At 41.2% G+C, this 27,475-nt stretch overlaps 2 protein-coding genes across 9 annotated transcripts in view; one reads left to right on the top strand and one right to left on the bottom strand.

Annotated features, from left to right (window-relative positions):
- Positions 1-111: 111 nt before the first annotated feature.
- FCGR1A (Fc gamma receptor Ia) lies at positions 112-26,189 on the top strand. 7 transcript variants are annotated; one of them, XM_047728596.1, is made up of 8 exons: positions 115-248; positions 13,104-13,169; positions 16,195-16,296; positions 16,695-16,715; positions 17,514-17,768; positions 23,175-23,426; positions 24,542-24,826; positions 25,587-26,182. In XM_047728596.1, the coding sequence occupies exons 2-8, from the start codon at positions 13,136-13,138 to the stop codon at positions 25,793-25,795; spliced, it is 1,158 nt and encodes a 385-aa protein (XP_047584552.1). In that variant the 5' UTR covers positions 115-248; positions 13,104-13,135; the 3' UTR covers positions 25,796-26,182. The 7 variants fall into 7 exon arrangements, with proteins under 7 accessions (XP_047584553.1, XP_047584552.1, XP_047584559.1 ...); XM_047728597.1 differs by lacking the exon at positions 13,104-13,169 and having other exon boundaries at positions 112-248; positions 25,587-26,181; XM_047728603.1 differs by lacking the exon at positions 24,542-24,826 and having other exon boundaries at positions 25,587-26,189.
- LOC125099197 (histone H2B type 2-F) overlaps positions 2,396-27,475 on the bottom strand; it is a 40,571-nt gene continuing 15,491 nt past the window's right edge. Inside the window, exons 2-3 of one of the 2 annotated variants that reach the window (XR_007127049.1) lie at positions 16,555-16,784; positions 2,396-6,674 (exon numbers count right to left, since the gene is read on the bottom strand). Coding sequence is in view for 1 of the 2 variants with exons in the window: in XM_047728605.1 (XP_047584561.1) it covers positions 22,699-22,702 (4 nt within the window). In the remaining variant the exon portion in view is untranslated. Of the gene's footprint in view, positions 6,675-16,554; positions 16,785-21,177; positions 22,703-27,475 lie in introns of those variants that run through there. The other variant, XM_047728605.1, reaches the window with a different exon arrangement.

Genomic DNA, 27,475 nt, shown 5'->3' with positions numbered 1-27,475 from the left:
CTCCCCTTCGAAGCGGGGCCGGGAAGAGGCTCCAAGGCGGCCCAGCCCGGGGTCCGAGCTTAGTCCTCGCCGCCGGTGTCGGGAGAGTTGTTCGCCGCAGGCGGGCCGCCGGGAGAAGAGCGTGTGGCTCCGAGACCGCGGCCGAGAAGAGAAGAAACACGCCTTCGAACAGAGCGGCTGTGTGGCTCAGGAGAAAGGCCAGGGTCGAAAAGGACCGTTCCGGCCGAGCGTGCAGAGCAGCGGCTAAGGTAGGGGGTTAGCGCAGGGCGGCGGGTTGTAGGGGGGCGGGACCCCAGATCCGGTTCGGGCCGCCGAAGCTTCTTGAAAGCGGTCTCAATCCGCGCCGCCTGGGTTGCTGCGTCCCCCGGAGTCTACCGGCTGATGTTGGGGACCCCGGGGTGTCACGCCGGGCGCCTTGCGCTGCCGGGTCCTCTTTGCGACTTGGTGTTGGCGTGCGGCCGCCTCACGAAGGCGCGTTCTCAGGGTGGTTCTGAGCGGCCACCAGGAGGGGATTGATGCCGGGACTTGTGGACCTGGCGGGGGGGCTCGGGGCGCGTCTGCTGTCCCGCCGAGCTATCGGTCTTTCTTGTGGAGCTCTTTTTTTGAGAAAGCAGGGAGGGAATGGATTTAGGGAGAATTCCTTTCAAGAGCGGGAGGCAAGGTAAAGGCAGATCCGGGCGGCTTTTCTAGAGAAATCAGGCAAGAGCTAACTCCTCTCAGAGCATTTTTAAAGAGAGCTCTCCTGAGGTTCCCTGGTGGTCTAGTGGCTAGGATTCGGCGCTTTCACCGCTGCGGCCGGGGTTCGATTCCCGGGTCGTTGTCTCAGTGTTGAGTTTTGGTTTGGCTTGTTTTTTCCCGTTCCTGAGACTGGCGGGAAAATAGAGCTCACTATTTATTGAGGCTACATTCCAGAAAGTAGAACTGCTAAGTGAAATGGAGAATTTCAGACTCTCCTCTATATACTACCCACCAACCTGTAAGCACCAATTATATGCCGCAACTTGTATGATACTTCATTCCCCCACCTCCCATTTAAAACTAGCACTATATGGGGCGCCTGGGTGGCTCAGTGGGTTAAAGCCTCTGCTTTCGGCTTAGGTCATGATCCCAGGGTCCTGGGATGGAGCCCCATGTCAGGCTTTCTGCTCAGCAGGGAGCCTGCTTCCCCCTCTCTCTCTCTGCCTGCCTCTCTGCCTACTTGTGATCTCTCTCTGTCAAATAAATAAATAAAATCTTTTAAAAAAAATAAAACTAGCACTATAAATTATCTGTGTTTTAAATATAATCTCAAACTTTATTTACCACCAACCAACCTCTTCAGAGTTCATTTTCCCATAGCCTTTGAGTCCACAAGGGACAAATAAACTGGAAGAATTGCCTATTATCTCAGCGCTCTTGAAGTCTCCATGTTCTGCTCGGGTGTTTACCTTTTCTTCCATGTAAGATTAGTTGTAGTAAACGTTGAAGTCTGGACTTTTTGCCTGAGTGGTCTTGCGGATTCTAAATTTTGTGGCTATGGAGCTGTTACTTGAATAGTTTCATGGGCATATTTCACCTTGAGGAACTTGGGGAAGTGGTGCACAGGAGGGTCCCTAAATCCATCTTCGGAAGTGTTGGGAGAAATAAATGAGCACCAGAAATGAAGATGACAGCTTCTGAAGACCTAACAATGGTTGGAAGCAGAGCAGATTTTTAAAAACCAGAGAAAAGTTGTTTCAATAATTCAATGTTCGTTTTGATGGCCACTTTATTTTTTTAAAAGGAAGATAGGAGTTATCTCACTCTTAATTTCTGCTCGGTCATGATCTCAGGGTGGTGGGATCCAGCCCTGCCTAGGGCTACATGCTGGGCCTGGATCCTGCTTAAGAGTCTCTCTCTCCCTTTCCCTTTCCTTTCACCCACCCCTAATACCCTGCTCAGCTCTCTCTCTAAAAAAAAATGAAGGAAGATGAGAGTTATTTTATTATTTTAATTATTTCAGTTTTTAAAAAATTTAAATTCAATTAATCAACAAATAGTACATCATTAGTGTCAGATGTAGAGTTCAATAATTCATCAGTTGCTCATCACACTAGGTGTGCCCTCTTTATGGCCCATCCCGCAATTACTCCATCCCCCCCCCACATCCCCTCCAGCAACTCTCAGTTTGTTTCCTATAGTTAAGAGTCTCTCATGGTTTGTCTCCCTCTCTGATGACTTCCATGCAGTTTTCCCTCCCTTTCCCTATGATACTCTTCGCTGTTTCTTATGTTCCACATATGAGTGAAATCAGTAATTGTCTTTCTCTGATTGACTTATTTTGCTCAATATAACACCCTCCAGTTCCATCCATGTCGATGTAAATGGTAAGTATTCATCCTCTCTGTTTATTTATTTTTAGTAATTTTGACACTCAGTGTAGGGCTCAAACTGAGGACCCGGAGATCAAGAGTCACTTACTCTTCTGGCTGAGCCAACCAGGGGCCTCCACTTGATCTGTTTTGATGAGAACATTAGTGGAGGGAATTTGCTTTATTGGATCAGTAATTTTTCTATATTTTTATTTCTTTCTAAAGGAAATTCAGTGATAATAAGAAGTTAATAATATAATAAACAATAAAAATAGTAAGATTTAATAATAAAATTTCACATCTTACATTATCCACACTGATATAGTTGGCTTATGCTGTCATGTGTTGCACACTGTATAACATTACCTGATGAGCTGTGTTCAGCGACACAGTAATACATACCGTACTGCAGCTATTTATGTTTCCAAAAATGAAGTATAGTAGGAAGGTGTTGTAACCTCTTAGTGTAGCCCTGAGATTAACTGAATTTATGCCGTGTTCTCACATACTTTAGAGGGCTATGCTATAATAGTAAAATGGCCTCCCTTGGTCAGTTGTTGCCCATTTCCTGACCCAGTATGATACACAGGAATGACCATGGGGGAAAATGGCTTTTTGAAGGACTTACCTAATCTATCTCTCTTATTGTTATTTGGAACGAGATCAGAAAAGCAAAGGGAAATATTCGTGTAGAAATTTTTTTCCTCCTTCCCAACCCTTAATTTCCAGTGGAGGAGCAAACACTTTTCTCATCCTTCACATACCAGGATAGATACTGAGCTTCCTTTTCTAATGGTTGAGGACACACTATAATAAAACATCATACGAAAGGGTGTGGGTTCTGCTGCCCCTTTCCTCCCTGACCATCAAAACTGTCAGCCTGGCTGGTGACAAGGAGAGCTTCTAATCCTGCATCTATCTGCCTTTTTTTCCTGGCACTCTCCGTTCAAAGAACTTGTACCATTGGATTCATTTGGGGAAGTTTAGTTAAGGTGGTTTTGTGCTTAGACAGAAGGAAAACCCTCTAAGACCTTTAACTGACCGGTTTCCTAGGCTTCCCTCTACTGTGACACAAGCCCTACCAATAACAAATTGTGATTATATACATGTTGCCACTTTTCTTGGTGTGTATATCTCCCTCAGGAACCCTGGCACCCACCAGGGAACCTAGGTTATTGACAGAATGAGATTTGGGAATTCTTCGGTCCTCTGGCCAAACACCACCAGTTAGTGCTCTAATTCCACCATTTTTGAAATTATACTCACTGTATTTTAAACACTGTTTATTTTGGACAGTTCAGTTTGGAGGCAATGGAGATTATTACTTTAATGTTATTTCTGTACTTTTCAAACTTTAAACCATAGTGTAGATTTTTCATCGAAAAGTATGGAGGCCATAAGACAGTGGAAGAACAATTTTTGTTGTAAAACAAACAGGTCAAACTTTGGCAGGACTTACAAGGTTAGCATGCAGTGGTAGCTTCTGTATCAGAAATATAGAGTTCTTTGTGAGAAAAAACAGGTTTTTTGTTTGTTTGTTTCCTTTTGGCTGCCAGAAGGATTGAGCATTGCCAGAAGGATTTATCTACATAGTCCCAAGAAACTTTACTTGGCAAGCAAGCTCCTGAAAACTGGTGAGGTTTATCAGTCACTCTTGCTGGTAGAGATCTGTTAACACTGCAGGCAGAGCTGTTGAGATTAAAACTTTTGACTTGCCAATCAATAGGACATTATTTATACAGTCGGACTTTGGACATCAGAGGGTTTAGGCACTCACAGGCTAAATTTATTTATTTATTTTTCACTCAGGCTAAATTTTGAGCCATCTGTTGGTGGCAACTGATAGGGGAGTTTGTCCCATTAGCACCTTACACGTGACAGTGCCCTGAACAGAAGAATCTCTTAATCTCCTCTAATACTTTAAGAGCATTCATAGTATAAGTATTCAACTCATTGATTTCAATTACACATTTTCACAACCGTACATTAATTTGGCACAGAAGCCTTTCTCTTAACTTTAGCTTCCCTTTCTCTTTACCACAAGTTTTACCCACAATCTGTCAGTAGAATTTATACTCTCTTACAGGAACACAGACCAAGGAGTTGAGCACTTGTGTTTGAACACTTACAGGTTACACAGCAGCCGGGAGACCATTTTATCTCCTTGACAAAGGGCTCAGGGAGAGCAAGGAGGTGTGACTAGACTGTGAGGCCCATTGGAGCAGTGGGGAATCTACTTATATTCTGAGGTCAGGATAAGGGGACGAGAGGGATGGGGGCTGTGGATGGAGCAGCACCCCTACAGTAAGCACAGCCATGTAGTTGTTTTTGGTTTTAAGAGGTCATCCACTCAGTCTCAGTGAACTTTTAGTAACAACTAAAGCACCATTTAGGTGGCTGCTTTCCATCCTTCCTTGTCACTACTGAACCTCCAGTTGTCCATGAACACATAGACAGTCAAAAGGCCCTTACTCCCCTGGCTCATAACCACCACTTAGGGGAGATCATCCTGAGAAACCTTCTCATATTCCCTAACCTGGCCCATGCACTCCCTGCTGTCTTGTCTCTGAGAAAGCACTGTGACCTTACCAGCCCCACATTGAGTACCACCTTTGTCAAGCAGTATAGTGGTCCCTAGGCAGTAGTATAGTACTAGCTGCTAGGTGTGCCTTTCTAGTAAGGAGACAATCTCAAATGAACTGAAGTAGTTATTACTTATATATACAGCATAAGCGAGTGTATCATGTCACCTGCCCACATCTGTAATCCTATAGCATGACACCACACTGGAGGGATCAGATGACAAGAAAACACAAGTGGTGGCTTGCTCTGTCATGAAGGAGCCAATTTCATTTTGCTGCCAAGTCATTTGATAGCTTGTAGTCACAACCTGCAGGGTAGAGATAAGGTGGAGATTTCCAAGTCTCACCAAAACCAGGAAGACAGGTGAGAGAGCGTCTATTTGTAGCCTGCCCCAGGCAGGACAGGCAGTCTACAGCAAGAGATTAATCCATACAATATCCATACAATAGCAACTCACAAGACTGCCTATCTTTACATGTTCCACGGGGATATTCAGCCAAGAATTGGGTCAAACAACAGTTGAACCTTGCCTTTGTGGCCCATGTGGAGAAGTACAAGGTCACCGGAGTGCCATAGCAGAGTCATTCTCCTATACTTGATCACTGAAAAGGAGGTTGGCTGGATATAATATCTGTGATTTGTACTTTCTTTATGTAAGTTTCTTGAAAATGCTGTTTCACTGTTGCCTTGCTTTCTGTGTTAGCAGTCATCTAATTCTGTTGAGTTTGTAACCTATTTCATAGTTTTACCTGGAGAACCTGAAGATGTTTTCTTTACCTTTAAAGTCTAATAGCTTTACTATGGTATTGTTTTCAAGTTGATCATCTAGGTCAATCCCTGGTACCTGATGAGTCTTTGCAGTGTGCCTCCTCACCTAAGTAGTGTATCATTTTCCTTTTTTATAATAAGATCAAAGCCTCTAGATTGTTTTCTCTACAGCCTGACTCCTGTTTAGAGAAAAATCTTAAAAAATGAGAAATTATGTATCACATTACAATGTTTATCCAACAAATACAGGGATTCCCAAACAAGTTAAAATAGTAACAATCCAGATGATTTCAACACATTCTTGCCTGGTAAGGACTTAAAAAAAAATCACCATCAGTTTACAGTAAAATATAGAAAGACATAATGCCAGAATAAGAAAGCCGTTGGACATGAATAAATTATTAAAAAGCAAAAATGTTGTTGACTTGAAAATAGGCTTAAAAAACTTAAATTTTAAGCTATTCTTAGATGAAAGTTAATCACCCGCAGTGTCTAACGCAGTCACGCCCCTACTACCCTCTAATCGGAATCCTTTCCAAGGAGCGCCCAAGAGCTAGAGAACAAACCCGGGTCCACGGTTCCCGGAGTCTTTAGTTCCTCTTCCTTTCACAAGTATACTCTTCTTCTTCGGGCCCACACCTGTTGAGGCGCATCGCCGGGCACGCGGAGTCCTTCCCCGGAACCTGGATGGGCCGGCGGGAGGAGCACGGACCGCGGTGGCCGGTCGCGCGAACGACTCGGTTGCGGGTGTGCGGTGCGGCTGCGCGAGCGAGGGGCCTCTGGCCGCAGCTCCCCTGGCGTCCACCAGCCTGTGCCTTCCTCGGGCCGCCGATGCTGCCCCGGCCACTGGGGGTGTCTGCCGGGCCCCGCGGCGGCTCCCCTCCGGCGACCTTCCCGTGGCTGCCCTCGCTCCGGGGTGAGACGTGGCCCAGCGGCCGACCCAGGTCCAACACGGGCCTCAGTGACCTGGTGGCCCTTTGGGTTCCGTGGGTCCTGCAGGGGAAAGACTGAAAGTAACTGTGGCCTTAAGTCCAAACAGTCTAAACTGCAAACCACCAGGAAACACTCCACTTTTCAAAGAAGGTGGTTGCTCAATGCAAGCATTGCAGCAATAGCAATCAAAACTCCTAAATGACGCTATTTGCCTGCGCAGTATAATTTTGTGGGATAAAAATATGAAAACCTCACCGAAATGAAGGAAAGCCCACTGCATTGGCCAGGAATCAAACCCAGATCTCCCACGTGGGAGGCAAGAATTCTGCCACTGAACCACCAATGCCTATTCCTATGGTGTGCTATAGGTGAAATCTAGGGGTATCCAGAACAAGTTGACAGTAGTTCAAAACCGGTTTTTTGGAGTGCTGGCTAATACCTAATAAAAGCACCCAAACCAAAGATTCTTATAGAAAACTTATACTAGACAAAACTATACATATAAAAATAATATCTGATTTGTCTGATCAAACTCTTAATTCTGAAAGGGGCTCTTTCCAGCTGCATAACAGACTCCTATAGAAAAACATAAGAAATTCATCTAAGTTCCATGTTTCTCTTCCTAAATCTTCAATTGTCAACCTCAAATTGTTGTCTTAGTGGTTCTGGGAATGTAACCTAACTTGTAGGTTAGGTGAGTAAAATTCTAATCCAGAGAAGAAATAAGAATTGGAACCAGAATTAGTATCAGATGGAAAAGAGGGGAAAGAACAGAATCAAGATAGATATAATGAAGAAATAAATTCTGGTCTATGGAGTTAGTCCTTTGTAGCTTTTAATTTTTTTTTTTTTTTTTTTTTTGGTAAAAGAGTAATGAGCTATCTTGTAACCTAAGAATGCATCTGGTTTTTTAATGTGTATAAAACATTTGAATGGATATAAGATAAAAAAATTAAGTTTGCAATTAATGTTTGGGAGAATCTAATTTCCCAAATTAATAAGCTTTGATTTACTAGCTATATGACAAGTAGACTATTTTAAAGAAATACTTTAGGGGTGCCTGGGTGGCTCAGTGGGTTAAAGCCTCTGCATTTGGCTCGGGTCATGATCCCAGGGTCCTGGGATCAAGCCCTGTGTCTGGCTCTCTGCTCAGCGGGGAGCCTGCTTCCCTTCCTCTCTCTCTGCCTACTTGTGATCTCTGTCTGTCAATAAATAAAATCTTTAAAATTAAAAAAAAAAATACTTTATTGTTGGGCGCCTGGGTGGCTCAGTGGTTTAAGCCGCTGCCTTCGGCTCAGGTCATGATCTCAGGGTCCTGGGATCGAGTCCCGCATCGGGCTCTCTGCTCAGCAGGGAGCCTGCTTCCCTCTCTCTCTCTCTCTGCCTGCCTCTCCATCTACTTGTGATCTGTCTCTGTCAAATAAATAAATAAAATCTTAAAAAAAATAAATAAAAATACTTTATTGTTGAAATATTAACATAGAGGTCTTTTGTTCCATCTATCACCTCTTACTTCCATTAATATAAGTAGATAAAAAACTGGTCCTCTTACAGCCAGCCTAGTCTACTTCAATCCATTTGCCATATTGCACTCTCACTGATCATTCCATGGTGTAAAGCTGGACATACCTATTGCCTAAATCCACGTCCACCACCACAGTAGCTAACCAACAGTAGTCCTTCCTTCCATGTTCATGGGAACCAGAGAAGGTGTTGGGAAAGAACTGCAGTGGATAACTCATAGAGCTAGTAGGTTCGGGATTGTGTTGGCTTGAAACACATATACAAATTGGAGAAGTACAAGTCTCTGAAAAGGATTGGTAATACGGAAGCAAGAACTAAATGAGTCACTGTGCTGGTAAACCTGAGGTACTAATTTTTCAGTTTCACCAAGTCAGTTTCCTGACAGCTGGGATAAAGGCTACCAAAACGCCCAATAGGAAGCTCCTTGGAGAACATAGTTTGAAATTTGGTTTTATGGGAATTCTTCATAGTCAAGCTTCAGAGGTGTCCTAGGAGCACAGAAGTTTCCACACAGGGACAGTTTTGGATTCTTCAGCTGAGAATTTGTACCCTTTCGAAAGAGCAAATCCCACCTGAGGTTCTCTTCCATCCCAGATCAGGCTCCAGAGGGGGCTGCTTAATATAGCTGGGATCTGTGCAGTCACTGAGTCCCTGTATAGACAGGTAGCTCCATTTCTGTGAAGCCCTGTAGATGAAGTCTTTGGGCCTGCTGTGGGTTGTGAGAGAAGCAACCTCATGAAGTAATCAGATATGTTAGAAGCCAAAGGACACCTTAACCTAAGAATACTGGTGCTTCAGTAGCAAGCATCTCACCTCCCGCCTGACTGTTCCAGGTTTGGTTGCAGGCCCATACAAGTAACTGTTTTTCTTTTTTCTCCACCACAGTAACTTCATTTACTACCTCTTCTTGAGACTTTATTACAAGGGCAAGACTGGTCTATGCAAAGATCCAACAGGCAGGGGCAACACTGCAGTCAGTTGAGGAGAGGGAGAGAAAGAATAAAGTGGGCAGTGTTTGGAAAATAAAAATGATTAAAGAGTGTGCCTGCACAGTGGTTTCCAGCCTTGGGACTAGGACAGGGCTATGATCATGGAAGGATTAGTGCTTGGCATGAGTTGCACAACTATTCCTCTAGGGTGTAAAGTAAGTTCTTGTATGTTGCTGGGGACATGTATGTAACATTTGGAACTGATATTCTTGCCATACTCATGTATAAAACTTCTAATGTGACATCACGTACTAGCAGATAAGTATCTTAGAATATGAAGAATAACTTCAGTGTGTGTTTTTCTCTTTGGGAATTACTTGTGGATAAAGGCCAGAAGATTTCCCTTCTTTGTCAATCCTGATTCTGATTTTCTGTTGTCATGATACATGTATGTGTATGTATATCCCTGGAAGGAGACTTGAGGAACATAAAAAATGTCGCATCCTCTCCTTTAGGTTGCTATTCCATTAACTTTTCTTGACCACCTATGTATTAAGTTGGACCAGAAAGTTGAGAAATTTGGCCAATAGAAAATTTCTCTCTATAGGTCACTGTACAGGTCATTTTATCATGAATGGTCAAAATCATACATTAAGTTAACTTCAGGAACCTAGTGTCTGAGAAGTCAGTTCTTTTGAATGCTAAGTATTTGCCTTTTCTATCAGAAAAAGCCTATCAGACAGCTACAGGTACTTTACAAATAGAGGAGTATTCAGACTTTCTGACTTAGGTGGGCATAGCAAATGTAGAATGAAAACTGTTCAGAACAAGAGAGAAATTGAAGTGTGGAAGAAGTGCTAGGAAGTTCTAAAGCCAATCAAAAGCCGGTCAGTTTTAATTGTCAACCACTCAATTAACGACTGAACTCTCTAACTGATTTGACTGATCACATGGCCACTCTTCACAAATGCGACTACATCAAGTGATAATGTGATAACTGCCAAAGCCGAAGCATGTCCACCTTATCTCTACTCTGTCCAAAATGCCAGCTCCAGAAGGCTGAAAGTGCAGGAGAGTATACAACCTCTGTTTCTTTGCTACACACTTAGGAAACACAATAATTTAGGGGATACCCCAAGAAGTAGGACAGAGGAATGGCCATCACCAGTTTTGGTGTTCTGAGGAAACAAAATTAAGGGGTGAGGGTTGGGGGACAATGTTGGAAGTTCAGTGGGGGTAGTGGAAGACTGTTCTGGACCAAATACTTCCCACTGTTGGCCCTGTGATCAGGAAAGCAGTTGGCATGAGAGGAGCCACATTGATGAGCATTTGATACACTATGGGAGACAGAGACAAAAGTGCAGCAGAAAGCTGGGCAAGGCAGGCAAGGAATCTGGCACCACCATCTATCCAGCCCCATGCCTGGGTGCTTTCTTGCAGTTCTTCCTGGCAATCTCCCTTCACACCAGGCACTTAATAACCTACAATTCATCTAGGGTAGAAGTTCTGACTTCAGTGCAGGCTGTGGCCAGGGAATCATCCTAAATTATAATATGACAGTAATCACACACAAATTTAAAAATAAGGTATCTTTAAAGATTTATTCGTTCATTATAGTTGAAGGGTAAAGAAGAAAGTATCAAAGCTTTTTGTCTAACAAAATGGCTCTTGGAGATTAATTTATACATCATTACCCATGATAACCAACTAGCAGAAAAGGCAATTAAAAATGGATGGTTATATTCCAGTAGAGACATACTGAAGTCATGCTTTTTGCCTTAAAGTCTATTAATGTAGCTATCTTTTGGTTAATGTTTTCTTTTTTTTTTTTTTTTTTAAAGATTTTATTTATTTATTTGACAGAGAGAGATCACAAATAGACGGAGAGGCAGGCAGAGAGAGAGAGAGAGGGAAGCAGGCTTCTTGCTGAGCAGAGAGCCCGATGCGGGACTCGATCCCAGGACCCTGAGATCATGACCTGAGCCGAAGGCAGCGGCTTAACCCACTGAGCCACCCAGGCGCCCCTGGTTAATGTTTTCAATAGTGCTCCTTTTCTCTTCTGTTGTTTTCAACCTTTCTATCACTTTATGGTTTTATTATGTCCCTTGAATACAGCATATAGTTAATTTTTAAATCCAGTCTAGCAGTATTTATTTTTTACTGAATAATTAGGTCTACTTGTCTTTCTAATAATTGTTGATATAATTAATTTTAAATCTATCTTTTTTCTATGTTCCTCCTTGATCTATGTTTTTATTTCTTTCTCTTTTTGAATTCGTTCTCTTTTAAACTACTATAACTTTTTTTATTGTTTATATACTTTACTTCCATTTGTCCTTCTATGTTTTTCATTGTATTTCACTTTGCTTCTGTTCTTTCAGTGATTAATTTAAAAATGAGTCTTAATCTTAAGTTTTTCTTTTTTCATTAATTTTATCCCTTGGTTTATCAAGCATAGTAATATTTACTGTATTTACCCTCATCCTGGACACTGTAGAGACCTTGGAATATTTTAATTCCATTTAGTGTCATCCACATATATGCAGTTGTTATTTGCTATAGCTTTGAGTATTAAGCCCCAGAATTTATATACTTTTATATAATCAATTTTAGATTTATCCATGTATTTATGGTTGCCTTTCTCTTTATATCTTTCCATGCCTGTCTTTCCATATGGAATCATTTGTCTTCTGCCTGAGAAACATCATTTAGAATTTTCTTTTGTGTTAGTCTGCTTGGGAAGAGCTGTTTTAGCGTTTTTTAATCTGAAAGTACCTTTATTTGACTTTAATTATTGAAGACTTTCTTTAAGTACGTAAGTGTAGGAGGCAGTTACTCTCAGAATATTGAAAAAATTTGCATTTGATTTTTGTTTTTCAGAAGTTAGTCAGTGGTCTGATTGCTACTGATTTGAATGTAATCTCTCCTGTTTCTCTGGGGTTTTTGTTTTTGTTTTGTTTTGTTTTTACAATTTTTGTCTTTGTTTTTATCTTATGCAGTTTTACTGATTTCTCTAGTAATGATGTTGCTTTATTTACCTAGTATGGGATTGGTTGGCCTTCTGGAATCTGTTGATTCCTGATATTGCCTGGAAAACTCTCAAATATTACTTCTTCAAATATATTGCTTTTGCCTTGTTTTCTCGCTCTCTTCTACTTCCAAGACTCTAACCAAAATATAAGATACACTTTCTCACTCCATTTGCTATTTTTTGTTTGTGTGTTTAATATTACATTTTTATCCTTTCCCTACATTTTGAATTTTTTCTTCTTCCTCATGTTCTGTTTTACTATTTTCTCTTCAGCTGTGACTTCTCTCCTGTTGAACTCTTTCATTGAATTCTTAATTTTAGCTATTTTTATTTCATTTCAAAATTTATTTTTTCCCCCACCAAGTGAAGAAAATGTTTCCAAGAAGAGGAAAGGATCAACTGTAAAATGTTGATGATTAGATTAAATGAGGGTAAGAGCTGACCATTAGGTTCAGCAAAAAGGTTTTGGCAGCCTTGATAAGAGCAGTTTCAGGAGAATGATGAGAATGAAGGTGTGATTGTAGTGGATTCTAGATGAGGGACTGAATATGCAAATGGGACAATGGCTAGACCATTGATAAAAATAGAATTCTGAGCCACAGTCTGCAGTAACCAATACTGGAGACCAATCCATTATTTACACTAGCCAGCTGCCAGGAGATATAAATGCTTTATCTCTAGCACAATTCTACAGTAAAGAACTAATTTTCCCCAGAGGGCATCTGGCTTTGACTTCCTTTCCATAGGATAAAGCTGCCAATTCCCTCAGAAAAGATTTCTGAGTTACGGTACAGAGGTAAGCATACTTGGGGTCAATTAACAGTAATTCTGTTTTTGCTAAATCTTACCATTATTATATCACTACTGCACAAAACCAGACTTGGAGCTTGTTTGTGTCTCACTGCACTATTTATTAACTTTCTATGAGCAAGGTGCTTGACCTCTTTTAGCTTTATTTCTCATGCACAAAATTGAGATAGGTAATAGCAAGATATTCTCATCTAGGTAAAATGTTGGAGTGTTCCAGCCTTGTTTAGATGGATTCGTCTGCTTTGTTACCCTGCCTTTCCAGTAAGTTTCGTTTTTACTTTTTGTTGAGAATCAGCCTGGAAGCTATTGGAGGAAGAGAAACTAATTGTGGTGGCAAAAAACAAGTTGGAGACTGTGGTAAGAGCCAACCTCATCCAAATAGATAGGATAAAACCCTAAGAAACAAAGTTATTGTATGGAAAGTTTCAAGGATTAAGACTACCATATGTGCTGCTTCTGATTTCTAAAAAGTACAAGATTTTCATTCAAATAACTCTCCTATCGCAAAATCTTAGAGTCCATCAATTCACACTAACCCACCCCTAGTAGTTCTGTGAGCTGAGAGCTTTTCAAAGTTCAAAAAAACTGGTTTGACTCCCACAAACTTTGATCACAAAGTGAAGGTTACTTATTATTTGGACTCCGCCGGAGGAACTGTAGGCAGGAGCATTAGCTGAATCATTAGAGTAGAAGCTTCTAGCAGAAGTAGTATTGCATTATGAAATGTTCTTCAAACTGCCAATTTCACTTGTAGTCATCCTTACCTATAGTCTAGTCTGCCTCCCTCATAGTCACTATGAAAAAAAAATCACTATTATTTTCATCATTAATTCATCAGAATATTGAGGGTCAGAATTGTGTCACCAGTAGTAAAGTTCTTAGAAATTTTTTATGTTGTCATAAAAGGGGTCCTTTCTCTTGCAATGGAATGTTGAAAGGATTGATAGTATGCAGACAGCATCTTAGATTAGCTGTAAGTTAGAATAGTTTTAAGGAAAAAGTGATAAAATAGAGTTTCTATAGAAAATATCCCATGCATAGAATTCCATGACAATGAGCTTTTGGTAAAGCCACTGATTTAATCACTGAAAAGCTTAGGAAAGAATCTCAAGGGTATATAGGAAAATTAGACAAAGGACTTGATGAATATATTCATGATGACAAAAAAAAAAAAGTGGGGTTAGAGAAAGAGGAAATGGACAAGGTCATTCCAGACTGAGACAACCTATAAAATACAAATTATAATACCACCAGAAATTAACCATAAAGGCTAGATGACGTATGTCATCTAGTCATGGAGGAAAATTAATTTTTTAAGTTGATGAAATCATTTGAGGATACGTGAAGCAGAGAAAGATTTGATAGGTCAAGTAGTAAGAATAACTAAGGATAAAAAACTCATTGGATTTCTAACGGAAACTTGAAATTGAACCAATCAGGAACTTTTCAAAATGAATGGTTGTTGAAGAAAAACACTAGATAAAGTTTACTGAATCTCTTGAAAAACACTTTCAGCATTAGTGAATATATAAAGGTAGTATTATTACAGCTATTCAAGAGATATACAATAGTATACAAAACATATTAAGCAAAATTGTGCTGTAGACAATTATATACAAGTACTTAAAATTTTGTTGATAGGTTTCAATAATTCCTAAAAATATGGTTGTTAAAGGAGGACTTAAGTAGAGAATAAAGTATTACTGACTGCTTTTTACTTGTAAAGAGTGTAAAAATAAATTTTTGGTCAATTCTGTATGAGATTTAAATTATTTTACCATAAAAAATATACAAAATAATTGTTCACAAATTGTTTTCTGTAGTAAAGAAGAGAAAAATTTTAGTTAAAATAGGCAAATAAGACTTTGCATCTCCCTTTGAGAAAAGTGTATTTGTGAGGTGATTTTAAAAGTATGAAGCTTATGAATATGATGATCTTATAAAAAATCAGTATATGGAAATATAACTGTCATATATAGATGTAAATTCTCCTATGGCTCTTCTGGGCATCATGATTTTCATTGATCATTAAATACTGGAGATTTGTCTATCTGCCTTAGTTAATAGTGTTTGCTCCATTTACAGATACTTGTTAGAAAAAAAAGAACATTTCATCCTTCCAGATCATGAATGTCTTTCACTCCTCTTCCACAACAATATTCATTTCCCCATGTTTCCTGATCATTCACTCATTTTTCAAAGAAGCAGCTATTTTCCTACAAAGGAATTGTGAGGGATGGGCTGGGTAATGTTACACTCTCTTGGTGAGAAAGTGAAGGAAATCATACTGCATGTTTAAACCTGGCTTCTACTTTTTACAACCTTGGGCAAATTACTAAATTCCTTTCATACTTTGTCTATTTTCCTCATTTACAAAATGGAGACGACAAGAGTGTCTGTCTACTCATAGTTTATTATGAGGGTTAAATGAAAAGAGACATACCAAGCACATTTGCTTGGCATATAATAAGCAATCTACAAATATATGCAATGATGATGATAATGATAACAGACAATCTGACAACATTTATCTGAAGGAAAAAAACATACCTTTCCTTAGACTGAGCAACATTCGTTCTAGGAATGTGTCCTATGGAGATAGTAAGTTGAGTGCTTAAATCTTTTAAGTACAAGACTTGCAGTGCTGGTTGTAACAGTAAAACATTAGAAATATCTGGCATGTCCATGAAGACACAGCCCATCTTAGGGATATTTCCACTCACATATAAGTCATTTTTCTTCTCTATAGCATTTACTTTGAACAGTTAATTTCCTTAGATGTAGCCAAGGCAAACACTTCACATTCATATCTTCCAGGGAGGTGGCTTTTTAAAAAAACAAACCAAAATGGGACATTGATCCTGTATGCATTCCCAGAGGAATAGAGGTCTCATTGTAGTAGAGGAACTCTTATAAATGAGTTATTCCTCCCATATCATGTAGAGGTTGATATAGAATAATCTGGATTCAAATGATAAAGTTTTAGAGGCATTGGCCAGGCTTTGAATCACTTTTAGAAACGAGGATTTGCCGTATTTTAGCCCTAAGAAACAGAATTAGTAAAGGGAAAATACAGTTAGAATATCAATAAAAACTTTAGTCTTTCCCTTGAGTTCTGAGAGTTTCATAAGCCTCAAACCCAGAGTTTCAAACTGGGGAAGAGAGGCTAAGTAGTTAGAGAATGGGGAGAGAATGCAAGAATTAAGGATGTATTTCACAAAAAAGGAGCATGATGGTAGTGGCTAGAAGAGGCAATTTCCTTCCTCTTTTCTAATTTCAACTTCAGAGCCTCCAGCAGAAACTCTTCAATATCTTGCACATTTCAGACTTCACTACTCCCATCAGCTTGGAGGTAACATGTGGCTCTTGACAGCTCTGCTCCTTTGGGGTAAGTTGGGCTTAGAAGGGGGTAGCTAGAGGGGAACTGGCTCTGGTAATGGGGACTCAAGACCTTTTGTCTTCCTTTGGTATCCTAGGCTAAGAACTCATGAATATGGGGACAACTGGATCTGTGCTTCCATGGTTTATTCATGCTCCTACCAAAAGCATGGGAAGAGAGACTTGGTAGTAAAATTTAGCCTGGAAGCATCGTATCAAAATAAAGCCTTATCAATAACCATCTATAGACTGTACATACCACTAGTACCTGATTTGGAGAGAGAGTAGAGAGAGCTTCAAGAGACCTAAGCTGGTCCCTCTATGTCCACATTAGTTTTGTCTTCTCGATTCCTTTCCTTGTCATCTGCCACTGACCTACTTATGCCTCTGTTCTTCGGTCTCTTACAGTGCCAGCTGGTGCGCAAACGGGTGAGTAATCTTTAACTTAGTTTCTCTTCCTCTGCCATGTTCCTGTTCTAAAGGGTGAGTTTTGTTATCCTGAAGAAGAGAGTATGGGGAGAGGATAGAACTAGAAGGATTTAGAAATGATGTAAAGTCCCCTATATTCAGAGCATGATTTTGATAAAATCCTGGTTTTTAAGGTTTCTCTCTAAGATTTCCTGAAAAAGCCCCAACTTCAGAACTAAATGCCTACATGTATATAATAGCAGGAAAAAGCTAGAGTTGCAAAACCATAGATGTAGCTCTGGGGGGGGTTTGTAACATTCCTTGAACTAGTCCTCTTGAGAAGAAAGCCAAGTACTTTTTTTCTCCTCAGACAGAACCAAGCAGTACTGAAGGTTTCAAAGTGAGAGTTTGAGTATTGGTTTCCAGTGCAAATGCTAATTAAGGCCTGAGTTTAACCTTTAGGGAAAATATTGCACAGGGGGCAAGACAACTGGCTCCAGTCGACTTTCCTTGGTTTAAAACCCTGCTTCTTTGTTTACCAACAGTGAAAACTAAATTAGTCATTTGTTTTTTAGGAACCCCTAAGCTCCAACGTCCTGATGTTGATTTGATTACATGAACAGGGCTCTCTGCACAGTCTAGATACTCTCAGTATCTAGTTTTTGTAGGTTCCCATTTGCTTACTTTTCTGTCTCATCTAAATATATATTTTTACCTTTGTGCTACCCAGAAAACTTTACCACTACCAAACTTTGCTCAGACCCTCCTTTTATTCCATTTGTTTTTTTTGTTTTTGTTTTTTTTTTTTTAAATCCCCAGACCCCTCAAAGGCAGTGATCACCTTGCAACCTCCATGGGTCAGTGTGTTCCAAGAGGAAAATGTAATCTTATGGTGTGAGGGACCCCATTTACCTGGGGACACCTCTACACAGTGGTTTCTCAATGGCACAGCCATTCACACCTTGACCCCCAGACACAGAATTGCTGCTGCCAGTGTCAATGACAATGGTGAATACAGGTGCCAGACAGGTCTCTCAGTGCCAAGTGACCCAGTACAGCTGGAAGTCCACAGGGGTAAGTATGGCATGGAGCAGGAGAGTTGGAAATCACAAGGTGTTCCTTGTGTTTTCTCCTTTTTGCATGCCAGATATGTGTTTTCATTTATTGGAGTATGAGTTTCAGCTCTATGTGCCTACCAGATGAAATTAAGATACTCAGGATATCACATTAGGGTCCTTTAACTGCCCCAACAGCACCCCAACTGGGACAGCTGTGAACAGGTTATCCAGTATAAAACTCAGACCCAAGATTTTATTATTTAAAATGATCTAATTTTGGGGTACCTGGGTGGCTTAGTTGGGTAAGCATCTGCCTTTAGCTCAGGTCATGATCTCAGGGTCCTAGAATAGAGCCAGGCATCAGGCTCCCTGCTCAGTGGGGAGCCTGCTTCTCCCTCTCCCTCTGCCTGCTCATGCTCTCTCTTAAATAAATAAGATCTTTTTTATTTTTTTATTTTTTAAAGATTTTATTTATTTATTTGACAGAGATCACAAGTAGGCAGAGAGAGAGAGGAGGAAGCAGGCACCCTGCGGAGCAGAAAGCCCAATGCGGGGCTCAATACCAGGACCCTGGGATCATGATCTGACCTGAAGGCAGAGGCTTTAACCCACTGAGCCACCCAGGCACCCCGATATAAGATCTTTTTTAAAAAATTAAAATGATCTAATTTTGTTGAAAAAATTTATGCCTGCACATAGTAAATAATTCAGAGAAGCATACAGTGATGAACAATGACATCTCTCTTCCACCCCAAAGCCCTAGTCCCACGGTCACCTGCCATAGAAGTAAAACTCCTAATACATATATGAACTTTTTAAAAAAGTGGTTGGTAGAATACTCTGTATACTGTTCTCTACCTTGCTTTTATCACTTAAAATACCTTGAAGGTCTGTTTAAATCAATAGACATCTATCGTGCACTTTCAAATGTCTGCCTTATGGCTGTGCTTTAACTGATTAAATCATTTTCCCTATTAGTAAACTTGAAGTGTATTTCCAGTTTTTTGTGTTTACAAGCAATGCTGCAATAGACATTTCTATGTATAGTCTGGGGCACATTTCATAATATAGATATCTGTAAGATAATAATCTGGACATGAAATTACTGTGAGATGATGCATTTTAAACTGATGAATACAAGGGGAAAAAGAACCCCACTATCCGCTTAAATCTGTAAAAGGTTTCTATTTGTCAAGAAATGGAAACTGCAGTACTTTTTAGGGTAAAATGTTCCATTATTCAGTACAAATCACTCAAATGTGCTCTTTATTCAAAAGCAGTAAGTTAAAGCTTCATTGTAATTGATCATGTAAAAGTTAATCCATGCTGGAGGCAGAATTAAATTTGTAAGGACTAGATTGCTTTTGGAGGTAATGTGTTTTAGCCAAGGAAATATTGAGACTATCAGAGGAAATGCTAGGCGTTCCTCATGTCTCTTAGATATCTGGGAATCAGATGCTAGGCTACAGATGTAAGGGGAGCTGTCAGAACTGATTTTTTTTTTTTTTTTTTTTTTTTTAGTTTATTTATTTGAGAGAGGGAGAATGCAGGCATGAACAGAGGGAGACCGAGAAGGAGCCTCCCCATTGAGCAGTGAGCTCAGACCCCAGAGCAGTATCAGGACCCCAGGATCTTGACTTGAGCTGAAGGCAGAGGCTTGACTGCCCGCCCCCCACCCCAGACATAACTGTTTTAAGAATTTTGTGTAGTTTGGGACACCTGGGTGGATCAGTGGGTTAAGCCTCTGCCTTTGGCTCAGGTCATAGTCCCAGAGTCCTGGGATCAAGCCCCACATCAGGCTCTCTGCTCATTGGGGAGCCTGCTTCCTCCTCTCTGTCTTCCTCTGCCTACTTGTGACCTCTCTCTGTCAAGTAATCTTTAAAAAAAAAAAAAAAGAATTTTGTGTAGTTCAAGCAGAAGCAATGTGTTCCATGGTTCAAGTAACAAAAAATGAAGCAGGGATGGGAAGAGGCCATTTTCTTTACTTCTGCACAGACTCTAGAAGCCCCAGCATGATGATGTATTGAGAATATATTTTATATTAAAAAAAAAAAGATTATTTGAGAGAGAGGGGAGAACATGAGGGAGAGAGAATCTCAAGCGGACTCCACGCTGTCGTGGGGTTCCATCTCAGGACAGTGAGATCACAACCTGAGCCAAAATCAAGAGTCAGATGCTTAACCAACTGAGCCACCCAGGGGCCCGTCTATCTGGGGCCTCTTATAAATAGTACCGCTGTGAACTTTTTTTTTTAAAAAAGATTCTATTTTTTTAAGTAATCTCTATACCCAACATGGGGCTTGAACTCACAACCCCAGGATCAAGAGTCACACACTATACCAGCGGAGCCAGTCAGGTGCCCCCACTGTGGACTTTTTTTTTTTTTTTTAATATTTTATTTGTCAGAGAGAGTGAGCACAGGCAGACAGAGTGGCAGGCTGAGGCAGAGGGAGAAGCAGGCTCCCTGCTGAGCAAGGAGCCCGATGTGTGGGACTCTATCCCAGGACACTGGGATCATGACCTGAGCCGAAGGCAGCTGCTTAACCAACTGAGCCACCCAGGCGTCCCTGTGGACATTTTCTTTTTAAATTTTTTATAAACATATAATGTATTCACTGTGGACATTTTTATACAGGTTTTTTGCTGTATATATGTATAGATTATGTGCTGGAATATGCCTAGGAGTGGAATTGCTGGGTCACAAAATGTGCATATATTTGTTCAGCTTTAGTTCTTCAAAGTGCAGTTATTCCATATTACACTCCCACCAGTGGAGTTTGAGAGTTCTGGTTCCTTTTCATCCTCATCAACACTCGGTGGGTTTATTTATTTTTTTAACCAGTTATAGACTGTCATACAGTTTTTTAACAGTTATAGACTGTCATACAAACCACTAGTTTCCGTATTTTTTAGTTTAGCCATTTTGGTGCATGTGCAATAGTTATCACATAGCTTTAATTTACATTTTCCTGAAAACTCCTAACATTAAGAATTTTACAGACTTCTTACCTATTTGGATATCGTCTTTTGTAAAGTACCTGTCTAGGTTTTTTGCCAGTTTTTCTTTATTGTCTTTACTTATGGACTTGTAGGGGCTCTATATTTCAGAAATTAGTCCTTTTTCAAGTGTTGCAAATATCTTCCACTCTGTGGCCTGTCTTTTTGCTATCTATGCTGTTTTCTTTTTTCAGTGAAAGAAGTGCTTACATTTACAGTAGTATAATACATCAGGTTTTTAGGTTGGTGCTCTCTATGCCCTTAGTTAAAAATGTTTTGCCATAGGGGTGCCTGGGTGACTCAGTTATTTAAATGTCTGCCTTTAGCTCAGGTCATGCTCCCCAGGTCCTGGAATTGAGCCCCAAGTCAGGCTCTCTGTTCACTGGAGGAGCCTGTTTCTCCCTCTCCCTCTGCTTGCCACTCCCCTTGCTTGTGCTTCTGCTGTCAAATAAGTAAAATCTTAAAAAAAAAAAAAAAAAAAGTTTTGCCATTGTTAACCAGCAGTGGAGGATTCAACTGCAGTTATAGTAGCTCTCTGTTACTTCTATTAAGTGTGTGTGTGCTGAGACCACAAAAACACAGCTGGCTTGAGGACCTAAGTCTTAATCATATGGCTTAGTGAGCATTCCCCTCCTGCTCTAAGATGATGAAGGTGGAGAATGGCTTTTGAGTAGGAAATCAGTAATGTCTGCTAAAAGCTGCATCCTATGAATTTTGATGTATAATACTCCCACTACCACTTAAGGCTAAATATTTTTAATTTTCATTAGTATGTATGTATTTTTCTTTCCTCGTGACTTATTTAGAAGTGTTTTAGGAAGGTGGCCTTTTGTTACTGATTTCTAATTTTATGGCATTTTGGTAAGAATTTGTTAAATATGATATCAGTTCTTTAGTATTTGTTGAAAATTGCTTGTGGCCTAGTATGTACTATTTGTAACTGTTGCATGTATGTTGGGAAAGTATGAATCTTCTCTAAGCTAAGCATCCTATATTAATCCACAAAACCAACTCTATTAATTGTGCCATTCAAATATTTAATATATCATCACTAGTATTTTTGACCGTTTCAGATGGAGGGGTGTTAAAATCTACCACTGTGTTTGTAGATGTATAAAGCAAAGGTGTCTGTGTTTGGGTAGTGTAGTCTCTAGGTAGAGCACCTCTTGGTTGCGAATGGGAATAAGGGAGAGAAGAGTAGTCATTATATTTAGAAACACTACGGCAGCATCCGAAACTATAAAAATCATGCTCCATCTAGCACTGGAATACATCTAGCCTTCCATTCTTAGGTAAGTTCTGGAGGGGGAAAAAGCACTACTGTCCATTCTCTTCTTTTGTCATTTAAGATACTGGTCCTCATTTAGCCAAACCCACTGCCCCAGGGAAAGAAAAAGGAAGTATTTTTAGTTCTGTGTAGAGGTGTACATCTAAAGGGAGGGCTCCTTGGACTTGGAGCTCATTTTTACCAACTAGATCACAGATCTGCACATACGTGTATCCTGTCACTTTAGAAGTATATATCATCTGGACATGTTTGCTATTCTATGTGTTTGTTTTAGTATGTGGGATCCCATTAACAACTTAAGAGTTGGAGTGTATTCATTTCTTTTATTGCTGTGTAACAAATTACCACAAACACAGCAGCTTAAAACAACATTTGTTATCTTTCCATGAGTCAGGAGTCTCTGCACAGCTTCACCGGGTGCTCCGCAGGGGCCGTAATCAGGGTATGACCGGTTCCTTCCTATAGTTCTTCCAAGTGCACGTGGTCATTGGTGGTAGACTTGAGAATTCACTTCCTTATGTAGTTGGCCTGAGGTTCCAGACTTTTTGCTGGCTGTCAGCTGGAGGCCAGTCTTGACTCTTGGAGGCAGGCCCCTGCCATTTGGCCCTCTCCCAGCAGAGTAGCTCACTTCTTCAAGACCAGTGGGAGGTTCTCAGGCCAGTCAGCTAAAACAGTCATATAATGCAACATCATCATGACAGAGATATCCCATACCCTTTGTCATATCCTGATTAGAAGCAAGTCTCCGGTTCCACACCCACGGGGATTATGCAAGGGTGTGATTCACGAGGGTGGGGGATGTCATCTTAGAGTACTGCCTACCACATACAGTAAATTGTTTTTATCCCAACCAACTTCTGAAATCAGAAACCGAAGATAAGAAGGGGCTGTGTGCAGTAAAGCAGTAAAAGTAAAAAAATAAAAAAAATAAAAAAAAATAAAAGTAGTAAAGACTACTTTTCTTCCCAGTGGAGCTAAAGATAATTGAGGGAAGGGCAACAGGCCTCAAACTCAGCAGAGCTCTGAGGTTGGAATGTTGTAAAGAAAAAAAAAGATAAGAAACCCCCCCAGGGCCCAGTTCTAGCCTCCTTGTACCTCTGCTACTGTATAGATACATTTTGGGTCTACAATTTCCAGATTGGCTACTACTCCAGGTCTCTAGCAGAGTTGTCACGGAAGGGGAACCTCTGACCTTGAGGTGTCATGGATGGAAGAATAAGACGATATACAATGTGCTTTTCTACCAAAATGGCAATGTCTTTAAATTTTCTACTGGGAATTCTGAATTCACCATTCTGAAAACCAACCTGAGTCACAATGGCATCTATCACTGCTCAGCCATGGGAAAGCAACGCTTTGAATCAGCAGGAGTATATATCACTGTAAAAGGTATGTATCTGAATAGTCATAAAGCTGTAGTTTTAAGGACCATCATAAATCATCACTTAAGTTTGCAAGTGAAGAGACTTAAGTTCCCGGGGAAGTCGTTGTTTCATGGAAGGCCATGAAATAAGACCAGTGGCTAGCTTGGGACTGGAACTGAGGTTATCTGGGCCTCAGTCTGTTGCTCTTTTCAATAAACCCAGGAGCTAACATGAAGGCCAGGGCATAGTGAGGATCTATTTCATCAATTTTATTTTAGTTGCAAGGAATAGAGATTCACTCATGGGAGGTAGGAGAGTTATTAGAAAAGAACTTAATGGGGGGGGGTGCCTGAGTGGCTCAGTGGGTTAAGCCTCTGCCTTTAGCTCAGGTCATGATCTCAGAGTCCTGGGATTGAGCCCCGCATTGGGCTCTCAGCAGGGAGCCTGTTTCCCCCTCTCTACCTACTTGTGATCTCTCTCTCTGTCAAATAAATCTTAAAAAAAAAAAAGAAAAAAAAGAACTCAATGGAATCTCATAAAAAGCTCCCTAGAAACAGAAGCCATGAGGACATTAGGACTTGGTTATACTTTCTATCTCTCAGAGGCAATGTGGCCTCTCTAGTTCTTCTTTCTGAACGTCTGCTAACTAAAGCAGCTTCCTCTGTTCCAGCTTGCATGTGGGCCTGACTGTGGTTCTTTCATCTTAGTACTCATTAACTACAAGCCATTTTTTTTGTCTGAAAAAGAATTCATCATTCCTAATGGGAAAGAGAGGATTGTCCCAGATTATCTTTTGAGGTAGTAACACAAATAATCAGTCAGTGACCTGGCTAGTGTATGGATCAGTGTCCACTCCTGGTGGACCACTACCAAAAGGCACGGTCACATAATAATATGGTTATTCAGGGAAGCCTGGACAGTGTGGAGGGCCACAGCAGGAAATGAGGAAGCTGGCCATTATAAGAGTTTCTATGTGGAATGCCTCTCTGCTAGAAGTGGGAAAAGTTGTCTTATGGATGCATTCTCTAGGGGCAGGTTTCCCAAGGAGGTAGGGGGTATATCTCTTGTTAAAAAACAAAAACAACAACAAAACCTTAACACTGAAGCAGGCAACCCTGTCCCCATCAACGTTTTCTTTAGAGCTATTTCCAGCCCCAGTGCTAAAAGCATCTTTGTCATCACCCATCCTGGAGGGGCATCTGGTCAACCTGAGCTGTGAAACAAAGTTGCTCCTACAGAGACCTGGTTTGCAGCTTTACTTCTCCTTCTACATGGGCAGCAAGACCCTGCTGAGCAGGAACACAGCCTCTGAATACCAGATACTAACTGCTACGAGAGAAGATTCGGGCTTATACTGGTGTGAGGCTACCACGGAAGATGGCAGCATGGTCAAGCGCAGCCCCGAGTTGGAGCTTCAGGTGCTTGGTGAGAATGAAGGGAACTGACAGGAGGAGGCACATGGAGAAGATGCTCCCTTTTTTCCTTCAGGGCTGAGGTCTGTTTAAGGGGATTTCATCGCCCAGCCAGGAAAAACCCATAAACAGGCCTTTCCACTCTTGATTCGTACCTTCACTATTCTCATGAACTTCATTAAATTCCCTTTCCTTTCCCCCTTTATTTCCTTCCTTTCTTCTTCATTTCCTATTTTCTCTCCTCTTTCTTTCCCCCTCACTTTCCCCCCATCCCCCAAATCTAATCAATATATTGAGTTCTTCTTGTGTATTGTCATTGGTGTGGGGATATGAAGACACTGGGGGTACAGTTCTTATTTCAAGGAGCTCACATGGTAGACTGGTGAGGTAGGGAGTTTGTGGATTGCACATAAATACTTGCCCAAGTGTCTGTCTGGCTGAGGTAGGGAGACTAAGCTCTAAAACAGATAAAGATAAAAATTTATCTTCAACCCAAATTCATTTCAAGTATTAAATGGCAGAGAAATAGACTTTATGTCCAAAACTAGGAAGTAAGTCCACTGAGGGCTCTGGCAGTTAAGCTCGTATGAGGAGCTTGCCCCTGGACTTAACACCACATAGCTCAGGTGCAGCACCTTCCTGCCCCCTGAAATTACCGGTGTCTCTACTGGGGACAGGCATATCAGGTGTCAGCCAGCCTTCCTTCCCAGACATAACTCAGCCAGATTGCTTTGCATTCTAACTAGCATTTCTTCCCCTTGTCACTTTTTCAGGCCTCCAGACACAACCTCCTGTTTGGTTTCACGTTCTTTTCTGTCTGCCAGTGGGAATACTGTTTTTGGTGGACACCATTTTCTGTATGATTATATATAAGGAACTGGAAAGAAAGAAAAAGTGCAATTTAGAAGTCTCTTTGGACTCCGGTCAAAAGAAAAGAGTAAACTCCTACCTTCAAGAAGAGAGGTATTTAGAAGAGCCATAATGTCATGAACAAGAGCACTGCAAGAAAGGACATACCAGAAGTCCCTGGAAGGAGGGCCATAGCAGTGGCCCAGCTGGTGCCCACGGACCCAGTCCCTCCCCTTCTTCTCTATGCAAGCACTGGGGTGCAAACATCCCAAAGTTTAAAGACATTAAAACTGTGACTCTCATGACATCTGATTAACTCTGAAATAAACAAATGAGCTGACTTAAGTGGAGATAAGCTTGGAAAATGGGTCATCAGGGATGATTTGAAGTGAGACCTACTCTAAAGAAATCTTTAATAGGGGCGCCTGGGTGGCTCAGTGGGTTAAGCCGCTGCCTTCGGCTCAGGTCATGATCTCAGGGTCCTGGGATCGAGTCCCGCATCGGGCTCTCTGCTCAGCAGGGAGCCTGCTTCCCTCTCTCTCTCTGCCTGCCTCTCTGTCTGCTTGTGATCTCTGTCTGTCAGATAAATAAATAAAATCTTAAAAAAAAATTAAAAAAAAAAAAAAGAAATCTTTAATAACTTGAAAGTCCAGTCTAACCTGATTATCCTACTAGGTAGTTTGAACAATATTATTATTTTTAGGGACAGGGTGAAAAGGTAAGTGTGTGCCTATGTACAAGAGATTAAGACAAGAGAAAGAAACAGAATGAGGGTTACAAGGAGGCAGATAAAGAGAGAGTGGATCAGGGAGACGAGAAAAGCACGCAGACCCAAAAGAAGGAAAGGAAACTTGCAGACAGCTCCTCAGAGACTGTGGGTGGAGCGCTGACCCATCCTTGGAGTCCTCGCAGTTATCTGGTGTCTTCTCTCTCCAGCACACAAGCAGGGGAAGATCCACACAGCTTACAGAGAACACGGCAGATGCGCAATAGGGCAGATGGGGGCATGACTTCTGCCCTTTCGTATGAGGCTTTCTCATAACATCTCCGTGTCCAGAGATACCAGGAGTCCTGCTTGCCTATCCCACTCCCCCACCCCACAGGAAGATCATGGAACCGAGGCTTTCCTTAATAAATTATACCCAGACCTCCCAGCAGGGAGGGGCAAGGGGCAGCTTCAGCTGGGGAGGGGTAGTGATGTCATGAAGCCCCAGCTCTTACCTCCAGAGATTTACTCTGCCCTTCTGATTTTCTGGATGATTACTAACTAACTTCAAGATAATACTGGTCTCAGGCCTCAGTTGATTAATTTCAGCTCAGGTCATGATCTCAGGGTCCTCAAATCGAGCCCCACATCGGGCTCTGTGGGGACAGGCCTCTGACATTCACAGTCCTAGCCATGACTTCCTCTTTGCTGGCCTCCATGTATCCTGTTAGAACCTAGCTGCCTACTCTAACGTTTGAACAATTTGCACTTCAGTCTACCGTTACTTCTGGCCTGTAGCTGTGACAGGAATAGGTTCTTGGGAGTCCCCCAAATTGATGCCTACCTGCTGGTTCTCCCAGCCTTGGTTCTCGGTCGGGTCAATGCCTGGTACCACCTCATATTTTGTCCAGGTGGGTGCCCAGCCCTCCAGTTTCCCTACAGTGGTTGGGTTCCCTGTCCCTGACACTTGTCCCTACCTATCTAAGAGCTCACTATTTTCATTCCATCCTGTACTGGAAACACACACACAGAAATGACTGGATCCAAGTGGGGAGCGAGTGGCCCAAAGGGAGAGAAGGGAAAGAATTGCAAAACCCAGCAGAAGGC

The sequence above is a fragment of the Lutra lutra genome, chromosome 4, assembly GCF_902655055.1.
Source record: "Lutra lutra chromosome 4, mLutLut1.2, whole genome shotgun sequence".
NCBI lineage: Eukaryota > Metazoa > Chordata > Mammalia > Carnivora > Mustelidae > Lutra > Lutra lutra.
The sequence above is the reverse complement of the archived record's forward strand: the minus strand, read 5'-3'. Positions and strand labels throughout refer to the sequence as shown.

Excerpts from the sequence above, each read along its gene's own strand:
- FCGR1A (XM_047728596.1), top strand. The coding sequence starts at position 13,136 with ATGGATTCGTCTGCTTTGTTACCCTGCCTTTCCA. Across the intron at positions 16,716-17,513 it reads GCCAGCTGGTGCGCAAACGG|ACCCCTCAAAGGCAGTGATC; the intron begins GTGAGTAATCTT and ends TTAAATCCCCAG. Across the intron at positions 23,427-24,541 it reads AGTATATATCACTGTAAAAG|AGCTATTTCCAGCCCCAGTG; the intron begins GTATGTATCTGA and ends CGTTTTCTTTAG.